The 22,818-nt window shown below is 28.0% G+C and overlaps 1 protein-coding gene across 8 annotated transcripts in view; it reads right to left on the reverse strand.

The window, feature by feature from the left end:
• The window catches only part of LOC112692552 (obscurin), a 70,416-nt gene extending 49,096 nt beyond the window's left edge, over window positions 1–21,320 (reverse strand). For 2 of the 8 annotated variants that reach the window (XM_025567251.1, XM_025567250.1), the window contains exons 1-3: window positions 975–5,222; window positions 748–884; window positions 166–279 (exon numbers count right to left, since the gene is read on the reverse strand). In XM_025567251.1, the coding sequence (XP_025423036.1) occupies window positions 166–279; window positions 748–884; window positions 975–5,054 (4,331 nt within the window). In that variant the 5' untranslated portion in view covers window positions 5,055–5,222. Of the gene's footprint in view, window positions 1–165; window positions 280–747; window positions 885–952; window positions 5,244–5,715; window positions 5,760–16,113; window positions 16,164–21,087; window positions 21,168–21,242 lie in introns of those variants that run through there. The other 6 variants (XM_025567256.1, XM_025567249.1, XM_025567253.1 and 3 more) reach the window with 6 other exon arrangements.
• Window positions 21,321–22,818: the final 1,498 nt, after the last annotated feature.

Below are 22,818 nucleotides of genomic sequence, written 5' to 3' on the forward strand. Positions count from 1 at the left end.
TACTCAAAGGAATAAATTCAAAACACAAAAGCTGTAAAAACATCAACACTACAATATTTCAATAAAGCATAACATCATATTATATTAATTACTAACAATAAAAACCAGCATAAAGCAAATATATAGCACCATAAGCCAGGAGATTCAATTAATGAACTTTTTTACCCATCCGTTTTCAAGAGTTTATGTTTGGTTGGATGTACTTTATTTGGTCGTACTGATATTTTATGTTTGGCTGCTGAATTGTCCAACAGTAAATTTCGTTTTAACTCGTTGCCCCTGATAAAAAATTATATGTAAAACATGCTTAGAATCCCTACATAGAAAACAACATTGGCCTTCACAGTATTCGGTAGACCAATCGTGATTTGACAGTTTTAAAATTGCGGCCAGAAATTCTCTAATTATAGGCTGTTCATCGGCCTCAAGTCACTCAACCTCAAATAAATAAACTCGATTTGTAATATCTGCGGACAATACATGCACTTGCCAAAAAAACAATCGTAGGTTCATATTTTTTATCAACAAACTCCTGTGATAGTACATTCATGATTTGATTATTTTTGGCAGTCCCATTTAATTGCAAAATAATTATTATACATATAATGTTGTACTCTGTTTAAATCTATTTAAATTCAAAACATTTTATTTTTGATATTACTATACATTATAAAAAGTTTCAATTTGTATAACAACAAAAACTAAAGGCTTCGACTCATTGGAATAATTTGAAACAAATTAACTTACATTGACGGATCATCTTTTGATTGTTTTAACACAACTACTTTGTCTCCTGGTTCTAAAATCAATTCATCTTCTTTATCTGCACCCTCAACTGGTTCTGCTTCGTAGTCTTGAAGAACTTCATATTCATCTCCTCCACCCTGTAAGTATAGTAATTACATTTTTTAGATTATTTATATAGGTATAATAATATTAATTTTAAATATACTATTTTAAGTTCAATATTTAACCTCTTCATTAGTTAATGTTTTATCATCCAAACTAATTGAACTACCACGAGTAATAGTTCCTTCATCTTCGGTAAGTGATTTTTGTATTGCACAACTATACATTGAATATCTTCCTAAACTAAATGATCGAAGATTTAAAGCATCTAATACATTCATCGGTTTAAATTTATGGATTCCTTTTTCATCCAAAACGGAGTATGCAACTTGTCCTGTTAACACTGACCTAGCTGCTTCTCGTGGTACTACTGCTTGAAGTCCATTTTTAATTATAAGTAAAATTCCCATTTTTCTTGATTTAACCATAAAATCTTCCATAGCTAAACTATTTCCAGGACTAAATAATTCAACAGGAACATCAAAAGATGTTTCGACATTTGTTTCTGGAGGAAGTAATAAAACTCCACTTTCTCTGACTAGTTCACGTAATTTAGGGTCCATTCTGGCTTCGATTGGGTCAGCAGACATTCCGTTTAGAGTTTTACTGAATTCTGGTCGCCTTTCTGCTAATTTTCTCATTACAGTTAATCTTCTTAAGATTTCTATTGTTATTTTATCAGATGCTAATATGTCAGCTGATCTCCGATCATCTAAAACGTCCATAAGTACTGCAGCTACTTCTTTCATTCCTAATGCTTTGGCGAGACCAACTGCATCAGATAATAAACGATTAAATTGTTCACTTTTACTATCTTTTAACATTTGGTTGACAGAAATTTCACTATTTTTATTAATGACATTAACGATTGCCCATTGCAATGCTTCAATAGCTTCTTTTTCACTGTGCACTTTTTCCATGTTGATTTTTAATTTTACTTCTTTTAATAATTCTATATTTTCTTCTGCTATATGTTCAAATGCTGAACGTAATTTAGCATCTTCTGAATCACTTAATATTTCGCTAAATGCTGAAGCAATATGTTTTGATTCAAGTTGTGTACTATTCATTATTCCTTTCAAAATATTAATTTTGTTTGGGTTTTTTAAATCTGTTATAAAACTTTCGTCAAAAATCACGGCATATATTTCATTTAAAGCAGTTATAGGACTCGATTTAGCAGTTTTAAGTAGATTTTCTATGACTTCAGCAACTCTCTCATTAGATTTGGTCTGCGGCAATTTTTTTATTAAATCTTGGACAAGTGGTGATCCATAGTATGTACGTTTTAAATCCAATTTACATAATCGATTAATTATATGTGCTAGTTTAATTGTATTGTCATTATTAAATTCTAGTTTTTCTGCAACATCATAAGCAATTTCCATTGATGGTAAAGTACTGACATCAACTTCTGGAAGTTCAGCTGGAACTTGTCTTCCAATACTCATTCCCGCTAACGATAATTGTTCAAGCATTTTTGAATCTAAAGTCATTTCACCATTCTGTGTATAATATGAGGTTTGAGGAAAATTAGGTTGAATAACTTTAAGTTCTTCTGGTGTGACTTCAAATCCTTGTACACTAAATTCACAACTACCATCATCTGAATCTTGAAGATCTGGTGCAATAAATCTTAAGCCTTTCATGGTTTCAACTACTTGACCCGGTACAAAAGTTACACAATCACCTGTTTCTATTACTCTTCCGGGAACAAATCTTGGCCCTTCTATTGTATCAACAACTTGTCCCGGTACAAACCTAGATCCTTCTTCATCTGTATAAATGACCTGTCCCGGTATAAAAGTCGGACCAGCTTTTGTTTCTACTATCTGACCTGGAACAAATTTAATTCCATCTTTGGTCTCTATAGTTTGCCCTGGTACAAATTTTGAACCCGTTTCTGTTTCTACAACTTGACCTGGAACAAATTTAGGTCCCGTTTGCGTTTCAATCACTTGTCCTGGTACAAACTGTTCTCCTTTATCTGTCACCACCATTTGTCCAGGTATAAATGTTTTATCGACCACAACACCTGGAACGAATCTTATACCATTGTTTCGAATTAATTTTCCAGAAACTATTTTACCAGCCGGTAAACCTACTGGATCTCCAGGATAAAATTCTACCCCATAAAGAGTTTGAACCATGTGTCCAAAAACTTCATCGGATTTTTCATCTTTTGGGTAAAATGAATCGTTTGTCAAAATTCCAGATTGTACTTCATCAGAACAAATAACTTCTTGTAATGATTTTGCTTTAATAAAACTAGTTGAACCATTTTCCGAATTTGACATTTGTCCTAAAATAAATTGCTTGTTGCCACAGTTGTCTGTTAAGATATTTCCAGTAACAAATTTTACTCCTTGTTCGGTTTCTATGCTTATTCCAATTACAAATTTTGTATTTCCATTATTATCTAAAGTAGTTATACCTGGTATAAAAGAAGTACAATCATTACTTTTTTCTATTCTTCCAGGAATAAATTCTTTTTTGTTATCCTCAATGATTGTTAATCCTGGTACGAAAGAAGATCCAACACGAACACCGGGAATAAATTCCCATTCACCATTATTATTTAACCTACTTTGTCCGGGAATAAATTCAACACCATCGTTTTTAAGAATACTTTGTTCTGGAGTAGGTTCAATATTATCATCAATCCAAAATTGCCCAGGTACGAATTGTGGCCCATGAATTGTCATAATAGTCTGCCCAGGAATAAAATGGGATTCATTACCACTGTTGACTGTTTGACCAGCAACAAATCCAATACCTTCCGAAGTAATAACTGTTTGTCCGGGAACAAATTTTTTTTCTCCTTCTATCAACATTGATTGACCCGGAACAAATGATTCTCCTTCTCTTGTGACAATATTTTGGCCAACAACAAAAGTACATTTTTCAGAATCTTCAATAATTTTTCCAGGAAGGAATTTTAGCCCGTCTGACGTTTGAACCATAATACCGTGCACGAATAGTTTACCATTAGTTGTATCGATAATTTTACCAGGTACAAACTTTTCACCGTCTTCAGTTTTTACAAATTGACCAGGAACATATTTTTCAGTATTTTGAATGTTTATTTTGAATATTTTAGTAGTGCCTTGACATGTAGAAATTATTTCGTGAGTGCCTAATTTAATATTTTCCATCAATAAATTAATGTCACTAAGAGTCAATAATTTATTTATATTATCATTGATTAATGTTTCTTCAATCGTACATAAAACAGGGTCCGGTATAATTTTCGGAATCTTATTAAAGTTTGTAATCAGTGGTTTTATAGGTGATATTACTGGTACCATCGGTAAATCAGTAAGTGGTATATCGTTAAGAAAAGTTTGATGTATTACTCCAGGAAATGCAGAGCTGAGATCTATTATATTTGGTTCGATTGAGATCGGAGTGGGTAATATATCAGTTTGAAGTTTTAAATTGTTATTATTATCTTCGACTATTATACTAGCTGTAGATGGTTTGACAATATTTTTGATTTTTGTAACACATAAAGATTTACCATTCATAACAGTTGGTACAGACTTAATAGATTCAAATTGTTTCCCTTGACTAGCCAAAAATGTTATTCGTTTAGATTTAAGTTCTTCATCCACTAACTCGGCATCACTTTCTTTTTCTTTATCTTCGAATATTTTCCTTCTCCAATCTTCCTTGACGGTTTTTCTTTTTTTTGGCCTGTTCCGAAACCCTTCACCTTCCATCAACGTCATTCCCTTTATTTCCATAACTTTGATGTCTAACTCGACAGTTTCCCCTTTACGCAATTTAAGAAGCACCGTGTCGTTAGTTTCTGACATCATTACATCTTTAACGTCTCCATCCCTAACTGCGTTCTCTAAACTAGTTGGAAAAACAAGACTACACCTACGTTTATCCACCGCGTACACATACTTCCGATCATCAGCTGTGCATTTGGTTTTTAACACCTCAGATAGCTCGGAGCATTGATCTATTATTGGAAATACATACCGGTATCCATTTATTACTACATGTTTAACTTCGGATTTTGTTTTTTTCCGACCGACCAAAACCGGTATGTAATGATGTGCTGGTAATCCATATGACTTTCCGGTTATGCGACAAAATCGTTTTGCATCAGCCGGCGAGATTGGTGGAAGCAATGGAAAATAATTTGGTTTTGGTAAACCACGGCTCCTGCCAGTAATACGACAATATGTTGACATTTTAATACCATGATACAAAAACTATCAAAAAAATACCATAATTATAGCTGATGACACGTGTACGCGGACGCGAACGCTGGTGAATATAGAATGATGCGAACAGTTACTCGCGTCGGAACAGACTGTTTGTACATTTCTGTGATAATAATACGTTAGAATGATCTTTCAAGCTAATTTCCGTCTCTGGCACAAGTCACAGACCGACACAGCACGAATCGAACCGAAATGTAAAGATTTTAATGGCCCAAACCCTCATATCCAATGGTGCCAGAAGTTGTAACGATGCCAAATAACGTAGACGTAACCGATGAGTTTGAAAAAACACGAGTCACGGATTCATCATGGTTTCTTTTGTATTTATAAAATCTTTAAATTTTAAGAATGAAACCGAAGGACATGATAAAATGTAAAAATAATTTATTTTTAACAAATCATTCTTCGATTACTTTTAAACTATGTAAATTAAGACCGGTAAAAATGGTTTTATTCCTAAAAGAGAATCATTATATTTAAAATGAAATAAGATACTCATTAAAATGTAATACTTACATTGCATAACTATTAATAATAAATATGCAACTGCTAAAATTAATTTATAATTTTCTATAACAACAAAGTTCTAATAATGGTATTTTTAAATAAAAATATATTGTATACTTACTGCTCCTTTTTTTGCCAAAATAGAATTGAGCTCCGACACATAAGCTATAATTAAAATAAAAACAATATTGTTGAAAACATTAATTTCAAAATAGAAATTATTATAAATTTACAGTAAATAATAATTCGATTTATTTTTTAAATTTGTGTTAAATCCTAATAATTCTGAAAACTTTTTAAATTGTTTAAATTTAACATTTGAAATGCATATAAATTATTATGGCCACCAATTTTTTTTCAAAATCATAACTCAACATCAAAATTTAAATACCAGAGACAAAAGCATTCAGATGATTTTTTCATCGCTCGATTACCCGCGTAAAAGAAAAGTTATCCTGTTACCATATGGCTTAAAATCTCTACGTTAATATATATGTATAATGAATAGTGAAAATTATCTTTATGTACATACATACATACATATGTCAACCGTTGGGCACGATTGTCAACAATATTACAGAAAAGCTTTCTATTTTTAAGTACCCAGTAATTTTTTCATAACATAATATTCTATACATGCGACCTTATAGTTAGAAGTCAAAAACCTATGATCCCAAATATTTGTTTTTTTACATAAACGTAGATTGTACACGTGCAAATAATTAACAAAGATAACTTTAACTGACCAAATCATTTGGCAGAACGAATAAAAATATTAACCCTTTATTTTCTTTTTTCATTCAAACGTTCTTATCGACTAATCAAAATCAACATTTTCTACCATTTCTTCCATAGATGCAACTTCCTACTACAATTTGAGTTTGAATATTATTTGTATTTTATTGAAAAATATAAAAAAAAATACAGAACATAAAAATAGATGGCTTAAATATTTTTAAAAAAAATGTAGTGTAATGGTTGAAAAAATACGATGAAATATTTGAATTACATTTTTTTCAGTCCATTATAGTTATGAACTATTTAGTTCATGGATTGCGCCGTGTGTGGTATTGTTGGCATGGTGTTTCATAGGAGAGATATAGTGCGAAGAAATCACACTAACTATTGACTACTCAACACAGTACACACCCACATTTACCATTAATAATACTCATGTTTAATTCTTTAAAAGTGATAAATTTATGTAATCATTAGTATAATAGTATTATTAAATAATATAAACCAGATAAATTACACAACGATGACTAATAAGTATAAACGTATAAAAAGTCTAGATTAAAATTATTGTCAACTAATGTAAACAGCATTTATAGTTCATATTTTAATTTATTATAATACATTTTACTTCTAATCAAAATACTAACTACTCTCCTTATTATTAATATTGTTTTAGCGAAATTATTTTAAATAGTTTGATAATATATGTTATGTATACCAATACTTATAAAATTAGATATTATATATTTTATAACACTTTCGTTAAAAACTTTAAAAAAAATGTTAAATCTAAAAAAATATGTTTTCTTGAAGATAAACAGATTAATACACCCTGAAACATTATATTTTAGAATTATTAGAGGTTGGTGAATTATTTGCTAATTTTTTTTTTTTTTTTTTTTTGATATAACAAATAACGAATTAGAATCATTAATTTACTATTCCCAAATTTACACAATGATAATGTTAATCTAGTATGACACTTCATGGTTTATTTTTCTCATTATCATTTACATTGAGTATTTTAATACACATTATTATTTTCTTCTGATATTATTTATTTAGTAGTTTCCGCAATAGTAAATAATCACATTAATTGTGATACATTTAATCAAAAGGGAATATTGAGTACAATTTTTTATAAATATATAATATGTATAAACCATGTATAAAACTTTATTTTATTTGTTGAGGTTTTCTTTTTAAATTATTAAATGTTTTCAATGTACGAGTATTGTTCTTGCAACGAAAAAATACCTGTCCAATAAATGCACTGATATCAACATTATTCAAGCTTTTAATTTACGAAGTACTTTAACTATTTCTCTAAACTTCTCTCTTTTCTCCTTAGTTATGAATATTATCTTTGTATCTGTTTTGTTTCAATATCACTATTCAATTTTTGACGGCTGATATATAAATGTAATTATTTAAAATACATATTAGGCAAGCATCAATATTAAAATCAGCCGCCAAGAATTGGATAGTAATATTGAAACAAAACAGGTACAAAGATAATATTTACCATATAACTAAGGAGAAAAGAGAGAAGTTTAGAGAAATAGTTAAAGTACCTCGTAAATTAAAAGCTTGGATAATGTTGATATCAGTGCATTTTTTAGACAGGTTTTATTTCGTTGCAAGAATATAATAGTTCTAATTTTGAGCTTGGCGTTTTTTTTACTTTTTGAAAGTTTTTTTTGAGGATATAATAATAATGAAAATATTGTCATCGGCACTTGTTATATCTACTGTTATGTAACTAGTAGAACAAATATATATTTAAACATATTTTTTTATTGATAATCAACATGGCTTAAGAGAATCGAAATCTATAGAAACTAACCTGCAGGGACGGCTCCAGAGCCTTGGTTAGGGGGGGGGGGGCCAAGTTATAATTTTACAAAATCTTATTACAAAAAGAAAACAACAATTTATACAACATAAATTCAAGTCGTCTATTTTTAAAATTGGCAAAAATATCAATAATATGATCTATTTGATCTAGAATATCTGCTTTATGATATACATTAATTAAACATAATGCTGATAATCTATCTTCAGTCATCCTTGAACGAAGCCAGGTCTCCAAAGTGTGGAGAAACTCCTTTAAACTAACCTCTATGGCTCTATCTACATACTTGTGCGTATCCTATGATAGTCCATATTATAATATGCATTTTTTGTTAACAATATAAATTTTTTTATAAATACGGTATGGGTTTGGGAGGCCACGGCTCCTAGCCCCCCCTGTAGTCGTCCCTGCTAACCTGGTTGTTTTTTACTCTCACTCAGTAAATTCTGTAACTAACGGTAGCCAAGTTAACGCTATATACGCTGATTTAAAAAAACATTCAATTCAGTTAATCACCAAATCTTAATTCACAAGCTAAAAAATGTAGGCATATATGGTATCATATTATCCTGATTGTTATCCCATTTACTTGAACACACTCAAATAATAAAAATTCCCAATGCTAAGTCCAAACCATTGTTAGTGTCATCTGGAGTGACAAAAGGCGGTAACTTACTACATTTTCTTATTTTTAGTGTTCATAAATGACATTAATAAATTATATAAATATAGCCAATTCTTATTGTTTTCTGATGACATAAAAATATACTCTACAGTTAACCACATAAATTATTGCTCAAAACTACAACAAGATCTTGATCGATTTTATTATGGTGCTTAAATAACGGATTACATTTAAATATGAATAAATGTATGCAAATATCATTTCATCGCAAACGCTCTATCATATTTTACCATTATAACCTAGTCGGCTCCAAAATTAATGTTGTAAATGATACGAAAGACCTTCCTATAATATTGGTATGATATCAGTTTCAAACAACACATAGAAATCTGTGCAGAAGCCTTCTGAATTTTAGGTTATATAAAACGAAACTGCACCGATATGAATATTAAGTGTCTAAAATGTTTATATCTCTCATTAGTACGCCCTGTCTTGGAGAGCGGTTCGTTAGTTCGGAACCCTCGCCAAATAGGCTTGATTGATAAAATTGATAAAACACATAGGAATTTCATTAGGATGATTGCCTTTAAATCAAATTTACACGGACTACCTATTGTCGAAGTCGAGAGACAGTATAAAATATTCCCTCTAGCAAATATACTCGATTATAATGATTGTCTATTTTTATACTAATTATTAAACGAAACTATAAGCTGCTCTGAGCTATTGAGCCTTAGAGTTAGAGTCACACAGGTCAATACTAGAAAAAAACACATTATTTCATATTGTATTCAGTAAACGTAATTTTGTTACCCATAGCACCATACATAGAATTTTACGATATAGTAATGAACACCTACTTGATTTCGATTTTTTTCTTTGTTATAAATTTAAATCATTATTATTTGCTCATTAGTTAAATACCATATATTTATACTACTTACCTATGTTAAATATATATATCTACTGTACTCGTTTGGCCTAGCGGGCGTCATAATTATAAAATAAATAAATAAATAAAATTATATTCAAACAGTTTTTATTATGTATAAAGAGTGTATTCATTAATATATAAATAATATCTCAAGATATTCCTAGTACTGTAATTCGCAATTAATAATTGCGGAAATCATCTAGTTCAGCGATTCTCAAACTGTGCTCCGTGGAACCCTAAGACTCCCCGAAAGAAGTCTAGGGGTTCCGTGGGCAAATATTAATTATCGAAATTTAAATATTATTAAATTTCTTAGTAATAGGAAAAAATACTGGTAACCTGATTTGCACAAAGAGTTATATGTTTTAGTAACACCAATTTTATTTACAACTAAGACTTCTGATAAAATGTGTTTTAATAACTTCATGTTATTAAAATATTGTAAATGTGCCCTATCTATTCCAATAACTTTAATTTTTAATTGGTCATTAAGTAGTAGTCAGTTTCCATCCCCCTGGAAACATAGTTATGTTATTCCAATCTATAAAGCTAGTTCTAAAGAATTTGTCATAAACTACAGATCTATTTCTAAACTACCGTCCCTCTCGAAATTATTTGAAAAGTTACTTGAGCCAACAATATCACGTTCATTTAAAAATATATTATCAGTAAACCAACACGGATTTAGATCAGGCTTATCAACTGAAACAAACCTACTCTGTTTCTATTCTGACATTATAGAACCTATTAAAGCCGGTCTTCAAGTGGATGTATTATACACCGACATTCAAAAGGCATTCGAGTCAGTGAATCATGAACTCCTCATTCACAAAACTGAATTTAATCGGAATTTCAGGTAATCTTATTTATTGGTTTCATTCATATTTATTAAATTGCTCCCAACAAGTATTGGTAAATGGTCATCTTTCTTCTCAAACTTGTGTATCATCAGGTGAACCCCCAGGAGGGCACTTGTCCCCTTGGTTATTTTTAGTATTTTTATTTGATATAGACATCTGTTTTAAATTTTGTAAATTAAAACTCTTTGCTGACGATCTTAAACTTTATTACACTATTTCTCGTATAGAGAACTGCCTTCTATTGCAAGATGATTTAAATAGACTCTCCATATGGTGTAACAAATTTTTTTTAACTTTAAATGCAAAGAAATGCTCTAAAGTATCATTCCATAGAAATAAATCTAAAATTTCGTTTAATTATTATATTGATAACAATACTCTGCCAGAATATGACAATATAAAGGACCTTGGTATCACGTTCCAATCAAATCCTCAATTCTCTACCCATATCAACCAGATCTGTCTTAAGGCTATTAAAACTCTTGGATTTTTGTGTAGGTCCACTAAATTATTTGATAATATTAACTGTCTTAGAGTTCTTTACTGTGTCTTAGTACGTCCTATTTTGGAATATGGATCCATTATATGGAATCCCAATACGATCTACTATATACAAAAGCTTGAACGAATACAAAGAAAATTTATTCGTTTTATAGGTTTCAAAAGAAGGTTAACAAATAATATTGACGATATCCCAATTCAGAGCCTACAATTTAATTTAAAACTCGATCTACTTCTAGCCCATCGCAATATGTCAGATATTTCCTTCTTGTATAAATTAATTAATGATATCATCTCTTGCTTCTGGAACGTATTCCTTTTCACGTACCCCAATACAATACCCGCTCTTGCCCTACATTCCATATTAAAACACATCGCACTAATTATGGACAGAATAATACTCTTAACAGACTCTTAACATTAGGAAATATTTCAAATTTTGATTTCTTTTTCGATAATCTGCCAAATCTAAGACGTCATTATTTAAATCACTAGTCTGCCCAAATATTAATAATTAATTCTACTTATTTATGTTTATTATAAATTTATTGTACCATATCTATATTATCTCATCACACTTTTAAACCATACTTGTAAACGACATTCCATAAATATTGTTATAATTCTGTACTTGAGCCTACCAGGCGTTTATCCAAATAAATAAATAAATAAATAACTTGGTTAGTATTTTCACAAAATTAAATAAAGTAAATTTATCAATACAACTTAAAATTACCAAAGTTTTCATAGCAAATGGCAAAATCCGAACTTTAAAAAAAATTAAATTTTGAACTGTGTATTTTTCTCAATATGAAATATTAATAATTATTGTTGTCTTGAATATAAATTCCTGGTTTTCGGGGCTTCGTAAATTTTTTTGAAAACATAAGCGCTCCGTGGAGTTTGTATGTGTATACACGTATAAACATGAATTCAAAAAAAAGTATACAGTACATATAATTAATGTAAAAAACGTGTAAACGTGTTTTAACGCTAACGTTTACAAAGTAATAACAATAATAAAAGCAGTGGCTCATGTCTTATAATTTAAGTTGAAATATTTTATCATCTTCTTTTGTAAGGCGAATACATAATACTAGCCCACAGCAATAGGTAATTTGTAACATATGATGAGAAAAATTCATGTTTTGTAGCATGATTTCTTGAATATTTCTAAATATGTCTGTGATCTTAAAATACTTACAATAACATTAAATAATTGAACTATCAATGTATAATGAATTTAACCACATATATATTTGTATAATATAAACAGTTCCAGGAGTACATATACAAAATGTAAAAAGGAAGTAGAATTTGAAATACAGCCAAATGGGGCAGTAAAAACATCATGGAATTCGCATGAATATTTAGGAATCATACTACTAGACAGAATTATTTATATGGAGAATGTGCCAGAGTAAAGATCATACGAAAAAATTAAAAAATAAATCAAGGTATTAGTATTAATTAGTATTAGGTGTATAACTATTATATTCCATTGGTTATTTTACTGACATTTTGTACTTTAAAATATTTTAACATTTTAAACTAAATAAATATAACAATATAATATTTGATGAAATATTTATTAATTAAAACCTTCTAGACATTGAAATATTATTTTGTAAGCTAGGTAACTTTTTTTATAAATATTTGATAACTTAAATTAATAACATATTTAATCTGTTTATCAAAAAAGACTAAAAAAATATCTGTTTTTTTTTTTTTTTTTAATATTTATGGCATTTTTTTATTTATGTCTTATCAATGTAAAGAAAAAAATCATAAACATTACAAAAAAAACAGACTATTCATATTATTGGAAGACTAGTATTTACTAAAATTAAACTATGACCCATACGCATAAAAACACAAAAAAAGATTTGTAAACGTTACGCATCTGTAAATTAAGATAACTGATTCTAATAATAAATTCCTTAAAATAATAATTAAATATTTAAAAAAATGAATGATATTTCTTATCTGATTTTACATTAAAAAATTAGTTTATATTCAGTGTTAAAAATAAAATTTTAGTTGATTTTCAAACAATGATTTTCTTTTTATATTATTATCATAATAAATATATTATAATATATTAATTACAGTTAAAATTAACTATCGTTAAAATAACATGTACCTATAGAAACTTAAATCTAATTTGTGTTCAATATTGTAAAACCAAACCAAATATTTTTTCTTAATTTTTTAAGTTTGAAATGTTGGCTACTGTAACAAAATGATTTTTATGAGTTTTAACGGTTATTTTATAAATAATGTTCAATAAATATTTTTCATCGACTTTCACTAGGAATTGATTTTGAAGGTTATGATATAGTTACTGATTTCAAATGTATATAAATAATACGATTAATACGACTATAGAGTAACATACAAAAATTGTCTTTATGTTTTTTAGGAAAAAAACATAACTTATTAAAATACAATGGCCAGTAATAACTATAAATATTATTTTATTGAAATTATCATATTGAAACGAAGAGGAACTTATAACTTATGAGAAGTATCAAATGTTATAAATTGTATTTCTTATATAAGAGTATCATAGGTATAAATATGGTTGATTAATTGGTTACAAATTCAAAAACTCATATTTTTATTCGTTTACGGTTAATAATATAATATGTTTTATAACTGGTAAAACAAATAAAAACTTAAATTATTTTTTATTGTAGGGAGAGAGTCATGAGATAATTGATTTTATTTTTTATTTTTATAGATGTTTTGGTTGATAGCTTAGTTTTTTTTAAATAATGATTCCAAATAGTTAATACAAACCCAATATTACTGTTATTTTAAAATTATACATAATAACTTGAGTTAAATATAACATTAGACACATAACACTATTAACAGTAAGAAAATAGTTAACAGATATTTTTTCTGGTATACCTAAAAAGGTATAGGATTATAGGGTGGCTAAAAGAATTACCTTTTTACTAAATTTGATTGCAATAATTTTTAATTCTTATTACTCGTATTTTTAACCTATAAGGAAATTATATATTCCCTACTGATGTAATATACGTAAACATTCGTAAAATTTGCCATACATTATTATTTATAAATTATAAATATTAAATCAGTATAAATTAGTACTTATAATATAAGCATGGGCGTATTTATGGGAGGTGTGAGGAGGCCCGAGCCCCCTCCGAAATGAAAAAACACCATTGTTAAAGGTTGTTATTTTTAACATGGATATGTTTTAATGCCGGGGGTTTCCGAAAATTTGTCATGACACTGAGAATGTTGCTTATGCGATAATTTAAAATTTTATATTTATAAAATATGTTTATTCTTTTAAGAAAATATATGGTGAGTTTTGAGTGGCTCTAATAAAAAAATTGTATATTACAATGTAGTTTTTATACCTTTGAAAATTATAAATCATTAAAAAAAAATTGAGTTTCTTATTTCTCTGATAGTGTAAAGATAGTCGAGAAGTCTTATGTGTGCTTCCTCCTTCCCTTCCCCCAAAAATCAAATACAAAATCGCCCCCATCCGAAATTAAAACCTATATTTCCACTGAATATAAGTATATATATTATTATATTACATATTATGTAAACTATATTAATATACAAAAAGTGTCCTTGGTGACTTAGACGCGAAGTGTGGGCGAGAAACACAGTATATACCGACAATAAGGAAAGTCTACACGAGTGTACGAGTAACTATGACTATAGACTATTTACCATATCTAACTGATTGACAATAAGTAGTATCGATTTCCCACACAAGAACATACACAAACATATGTGTAAGTTACCAAACGATCAAACAATGAACCAAATTGCCCATTTCGTAATTCAGAACTGATACCGTAGAACTATTGTCAATGTACGAAGTTATAAAAGAGATAAACTGCCGTACCGACCATTCCATGGTAATAGAAAAGTGCAAGTTTAAGCTAAAAAGTCAAATCAAACTGAGAAGGAAGAAAAAACCAAAGCGCAACTTAGAATTTCTCAGAGAGGATGCTACTAGAAGGAAATACGTTAAAGCGGTTAGCATAAACCTTGGCGTAGAAAATGAATAAAATCCCAAAACATGGAAAAATATAAAAAACGCCATACAGGAAGTTACAGCGAAACAGATTGTCAGATGGAGTAAAAACGCAAGGAATATATAGTACAACGAAGAATGTCGTGCTGCAGTGGATAAACGCAGCAAGACTAGGGAAATGTACATGAAACGCAAACCGTAAAATATTTATACAAAGCCCAGCGGAGATAATAAAAGAAAACAATTCTAAGAGGAAAAAGAAAATATCTTAACGTGATACTGTAAAACGTAGAAATAGATTATACCCAAGAAAAAAATTAGGAATTTTTCTAGAACCATCTAGCAATACCAAAAGTTTAATCCGAAATGGAGTACAATGAGAAATGTAAATTAACAGATATTAAATCAACCAGAAGCAAAGGCTCTGAGATAGAAAGAATGTTTTCTAAACCTTTTAAATTGTGGTAATACCAGACTACCCAATTCTTCACACTGAATAGCAAAGAGCAAAGCCACACATAAAAAACCTAAACTTAGAAGAAGTCAAAGCAGCAATCCTCAAACTATAAAATTGGAAATTTCTAGGTCCAAATGATATGGCTGCAAAATTAATAAAGTACAGAAGAAAAGAAGTACACAAATCTATTTACGAGGTACACCAAAATATATGACACGAATAATATAATCAAATCAGTAATGGAATGGAAGCCACTTGAAACCTCGGAAAAGACCTAGGAAAATATGGATCGATTCGTTTGAAGAAGATCTAAAAAAAAATGGGAATTGACACATGGAGAAAAATTGAGAAAAACAGAGATAGATAGCACAATGTTTTTTTGGCGGCAAAAACTCTTAGAGAGTTTTAAAGGTCAGAAAATAAAGAAGAAAAAATAAGAAAGCATTAATATAATTTACACATGAAACTTTATGAAGAGTAAAATTTGCTAAATTTTACTAAGTATTAAATACTTACGTTGTTTGCGTCTAGGCATATTACTCAATTATGTATCTTGATGTTCACTCCTGAAACAAAAAAAAGTTCTTTAGTAATTAAATATTAAACATCAAAATCAGAATAATATTTTATACAAAAATATATTAATAAAATTATAACCTTGTTCTTATAAATAACTATGAAAATTACGTTTAATTTAAAGGAATATTTTTTTTTATGCACATCAATATAATTTTAAAATAATTAATAATTCAACTGCTGTTGTTTTTCTGTATTGTAGTCTTTTAATATCTATACCAGTTAGGTTGGTGAGGTCATATTAGGTTAGCTTAGGTGTTGTTAGGGTGGCAAACATAAATAGGTTCGCGGGCCACATGGATAATTACAACCATACCAAGAGCTTAATGTTTATTGATACATTTTATATAATTTGATATTTTTTTATTAATTTTATTAATAAAAGTTTAAACAACATTTGATAATGACAAGAGCCACTAGTTTGCCACCCCCAATATATATTATTAGATCTATAATATGGAAATAAAATTTTTCTTTATGCATCACACTTCTACTTTAGTAATTCTGTTTTGTGTTACATTAATTGTATTGCAGAAAAAATTGTTTTTATAACTTGAATGCCATAGATTTGTATTAGGAAAATTTGAAATTCAACTAATCTATATACAGTTAAACAAAAAACCATTTTTTTTTAGGATAGCATATACTAAATATATAAGTTTTATTCTGAAATATTCAAAAATAAATAAAAATATTATACAACCATTTAACCACTGTAGCTTAGATACCTACAAAAATAGATGTTTAACCCGTCATTGGTCGCGTGATTTTTTTTCTACATTTGATCGTGCGGGGTAAAAATTTTCTATGATATGAAATGTATTTATATTAATACTTTAAATTAGTATTTTAACTTATTATATTCATTATTGATGTACAAAAGTAATTATTTAATTTACCATGTATAAAATACATTTTATTGGTTAAGTTTTATAAATAAAAAATGTCTAAATTATGAAGAAACAATGTTTATTGCTACCAAGTAATAATTAATAAAATAATAAAAATGTCAAAGTAATACAATACTATTATAATGTGAAACAATCAGGGCAAATTTCTATCAAGAAATTATATCAAGTTTATTTCTATTAGAAATAAACGTTTAGTCGTGCGGGGTAAATATTCTCCAAACGGATAAATTTTTCTTAACGCGGGTGTGTACAACGAACTAAACTAGTTTTCAATTAAATAAATGTCATTATCGAATGATGGTGTAATTTTGATAAGCTACTCAAAATTACAAATCCGCTTTGTAGATAATGAAGTGGATACGTTGGCGTAGCCAAGGGGGGGGGGCTAAGGGGGCTATAGCCTCCCCCATGGGCCGTGTTTATATGTATAATGTATCTTGACTATTTAATAGAATCAATGCTCATTTTAATCAAAGGCTTATTGATGTTATGCCACTTGAAGGACTTATTCCGGCCAATTTAAATATGTATGACGATAAAAATATTATAAAAGCTGCTAAAATATATGTCCAAGATCTCCATGATGATACCTCATCTACAATCAGAGCTGACCTGTTCATATGGAGGCAACAATGGAGTCAAAATACTATTCCAAAACCGAATTCTGCTCTTGATTCACTCTCTCATCGCACCAATCTTCGACCTAACATTAAAATACTTTTACAATTATTCTCCACGTTACCAGTTACCTCTTTCACTCCGGAAAGAACGTTTTCAGCACTTAATCGCTTAAAATTTTTTTTAAAAAACACCATGTCGGAAAACAGACTGAATGGGTTAGCTATGGCTAATATAAATAAAAAAGAGTAATTCGATGAAAGTGAAATAATAACTGAATTTGCCAGAAATTCGCCTAAGAAGATGCAGCTGTCAGAGTGGAGCAAGTGACTGAACACTGAAACTAAAATTATTATTATTATTATTATAAATTATATATTAATAAATATTTTCTAACCTATACTAAAAAGCTTGAATTACGTTTAGAAACTTGGTGGTAGATGGTGGGGGGGTTAAGGGTCAATTCTCATATCCTCTCTTACTTTACTTATCCAAAAAAAGTAGTTAGCCCCCCCCCATTTAAAAATCCTGGCTACGCCACTGAGTGGATACACATATTTATTAACAGATTGGGAGATTATTTACCTTGTGCGACCAGTGGCGGGTTAAAATAAAAAGACGTGTATGTTTTTATTTAATTCATTATTTGAGAAAATTGTGTTATAAATTAATATAATACTGTAATACTGTTTATTTAAAAATCCCATTATTTGAAGCATGGTAAGTAATCAATAATCAATTTAAAAATTAAAGAAGCTTTTCAACCATTTTTTTCTAAAATAAATTGTACATTGAAATATTATTATTAGTATAACTAATGGCTAAACTAAAACTAAACTAAACTAAAAAAATAATGACTCTCTTCGGAAAAAAGACGATCAATTTTATTTTAAGATAAATATTATAGTTAATTAACTGTAATTTTACTGTTAATCACTGTAATTTATAACTGTGTAGTAGTTGTATGATATAAGTTTAGAATAATACTTAAATATTATAACACAAAATTATTCAAGTAATCTTATGTTACATTTTGTTAAAATACAAAAATGTTAATAACCTTGAGATATTATTATGTTTCTATAAAAAATGAGTAAAATTACTCCGTGACCTATATCAAAATGATTCGGTTAAAAATTCTGATGGATATTTATCAATAGGTCATCAGGTATATTTATAAATACGATTAAATTCAATAACTTGTATCTTTTTTCAATAAAAAAAATAATATAATCAGCCCATGAGTGCCAAGTTTTTTAAGAGTTTATGAGGGCTTTTAATAATTTTCAGTCACTAAGATCGTTGTAGGAAAATAAAAGGACCATATTTTTTTTTAAACAATAGTGTTAATTTCTGTAATTTTTGTAAATCTTATGACCTTAACTTTTTCTAACATTAGTGCAGTTTTTAATTTCATCAGAAATAAATAGTTCATGAATCATTATTTTGTTTATTTAATAATTTGAAAACGAAAAACATCCAATAATTTGAATTCATCGAAAAAAAAATTAACAAAAATTGTATAAAAATATAAATATAAAATAATAATAATAATAATAATGATAAATTATTATAATAAATACAAATTTATATGATATATACTAAGTATTTGAAACATATAAAGATTAAATATTGTAAATGGGGCGACCCAAGGCCAAAGCAATATCATAGTTAGCCAGGTATTCTCAGTCCCTCTGGCTATGTGCCTAAAGTCACTATTTCCATCAATAATATAATAGATAGCATACCGAAACCTGTGTCAAATTAAATAAATGTCAATGAAGATCAGAGTCTTTTTCTTTGGGAACTATATTCAAAGTTCAATACTTAGCAGTAATAATACATGTTATTGATTTTTTTTTTTTTTAATTTTAAAGTAAGAAGTTTACTATTAATGGATATTAATGCAATTTTCAGAGCACTTATATTTCCAATATATGTAAACAATGACAAAACATAAGGATAAAAGAATTAAAGATTTTAAATAAGCAAGATTATTTTCTGTATTTATTTTATATATTATTATCATCATAATATAATATTTAAAAAAATTAATAAATATTATAATATTTTTATTTATAATCTTAATTATCTTAAATCTACATATACCGTGTATAATATATGGAATGTATGCGTTATGCAGGAGATAGTTTTTGATTTAATTAGTTTTGTTTATTGTCTAAAATGTTGGCAATAAACTTGAACTTTATTCCTTAAGAAAAAAAAAAATAAAAGTTTTATTACACATACTATAACAGTATGGTATATGGGCATATGATATACGTGTAACTTATGAAGTTTTATGAAGAAGAATGTACAATTTTTCAAAATAGAATACAAACATATTTGAAAAATTTCTGTGTGGCGTAGTGATGGTTTTTAATGACTTATAATTGCTGAAGAAGAAAAAAGTAGAATAGAGGCTTCAGTAAATTGTATATATATATATATAAAGTATAAAGACAAAATAAAAAACAATTTGATAAAATATTCTTGCACACAGTAAAGTTTTATAATATATTATTATGAAATGGAATCCTCGAATATAATAGGCATTTTCAATAAAATGTAATTTTTATAATAATATTTTATTTTAAATAAAATTTTAAAAAAAGTTGCAACTTCTCAACATTACTTCTAATATTTACTGCAGTAAAATGCGGTAAATAAAACATGCGTGCAAATACATGTATTTGCACGCATGTTTTATTTACCTTTTCATAAATTACTTTGCTAAAAGTCCATCCAATTGTATGTTGGCAAGAAACAAAGATACACAGCACCCGTGTAATTTAGCAGGGTTGCCTTAACAGGATAAACAACAGTATTTTTAGATACACATTTTTGAATCACTATACTTCTTCTTGTACCTATAATTTGTAATTTGAACGATTTTATAATTTTTTGTTTTATTTAAATAAATGTTCATTCGGGATATTGGTTACAGAATATTATATACGTTGGTTGATCAATAATTAATGTGTATAACCAAAAAAACATATTTTACGAGGTTTCTACTGAAAGGAAATAATATTCTTACGATTATATCTATGTACTATAAGTTTCGAATAATATTTATTATACATGCTGTTACTTGACATTATTAAATATAATACTAATATAACGTACAAACATTAATAAATTGCAAAGATACAACAGAAAAAAAATTCTAAAACTTTAACATTTGTCCATTAATTATTATTAAACTTATTAAACGTACTAATATGAAAACATATGCGTTATACAAGAATATTTTGAACTATATTATACAAAAATTATAAAAATTATTTTACTATTTTACTGATAACAAAATAAATATGTACAAGTATACTTAAATATTATATTTAAATAGGTAAACAACACAAAATAATTTTTAGTTACATACCGTGTGAGGCGTCTTAAAAACAATCTGTTCAGAAGCTGTTCACATTACACTTGCACTGACAAAAACTAAAAATATAAAATCTAAAAAACAATTTTACATTAAATTAAACATTAAATGAACATATATTATTTGTAAATAAATTATCAACATAATACCCAATAAATTGTGAAATGTTTATAAGTTTATTTCGCGGAATATTGCGTTTTTGAGCAGCGGTCGACGATTGAGTGGTGCTAATAGCAAATGAGGGCGAATTGAAATATTTTGGGATGCAGCCAAACTTTGGCCAATATTAACCTGACAAATTTAGATTTTATACGTGAATATGTACGTTATAAAACGTCTTGTACTTCAATCAATATCATTCAAATGGATAGTTTGGCATTTATCATATGTTATTGTAATTGATGCATATATTTCATATATTTCATAATAAAAGTAATGTACATATACTAATTAGTTATTAGTACAATATTTTTACAGGCTATGTACTATATTTTTAAAGTATATTTTCAGTTTAAAAATAATAACAGATTAGGAGTTACCTAATTATGTGCAATTTGATTAATAAACAAAAAAAATATTACTAAAATTTATTACTGATATTGTACTAAAAATTTTAATAATAAAGAAGTGGGGTAGAGGGGGGCTCTGTATCATATCATTGTACATTAAAAAATGTGTAGTACGAATTTCAATGAAAAATAGTGGCTGCATTAGTCAGGAATTCTATCAGTGAGATTGACTTCTCCATTCATGTATCAAAATACCTTAAAATATTTTATTATTTAGTATATTAATAATTTATTATTCTAAAATATACAGGTTATGTAATTCAAATAAAGAAAAAAACTTTAATATATGAATTACATTAAAGGGAATAAAAGCGATAATTGTTGATAAAACATATGGATTTATATAGACATATAGACGTTTTATTTTAATAATTTACTATGTAGCCATCAAATTATTGATGCGATAAGGGTTTTGAAAACTGATTTAAATAATTCATTAAGTTTAATTTAAAAAGACCGGCAGTCATCAAAACCACACACTTACCGTTCATAACCGCACATTTTACATCGTTCAATACCACACATATTTATTCTATTGTTAAAAAAGGAAATTTGAAAGGTCGGTAGTTCAAAACCGCATACATTTGGTTAACAGTTCCTTTCTCTCTGCAAACTTTGCATGTAGAGTTTACGTTACCGGTTTCGTATGAGTCCCACACAAAATCTTTTTTTTATCCTGGGACCTACTTGGGGTGATGTTACATAGCAAATCGGGAGACATTTTCGTTTTTAACTGACCGAGCGAGTGAGGGACCCCGCTCGGTCTCGATTTGCACTCATGTTATTTTAGATAAATGTATATGTAATTAGTATATATATATATTTATAAATTTGTGCGGTATTTAACGGTTTAATTTGGCGAAAATATGTGGGATTCAGATATAAAAGTGTGCGGTTATGAACGACGCCTAAAAACATTTATAGTTTTTAATTTTTTCTTTAAAGTTCTAAAAACCTTTTTCATTTAAATTTATTTAAATCGATAAAATACAAATTTAAATGTGAAAGAGTTGTTCTCCAGTAATGTTATAGGTTATACAGTGGGTAATATTACATATAAATAGTAAGTACTATACAAAGTTTTCCTATTTTATGAAAGTTGGTAAGTACACAATCAATTTTTCGACAATTCTAAATTAATTATAATATAAATTAT

The sequence above is a fragment of the Sipha flava genome, unplaced genomic scaffold (assembly GCF_003268045.1).
Source record: "Sipha flava isolate LNK unplaced genomic scaffold, YSA_version1 74_pilon_pilon, whole genome shotgun sequence".
In the NCBI taxonomy this organism is placed as follows: Eukaryota; Metazoa; Arthropoda; class Insecta; order Hemiptera; family Aphididae; genus Sipha; species Sipha flava.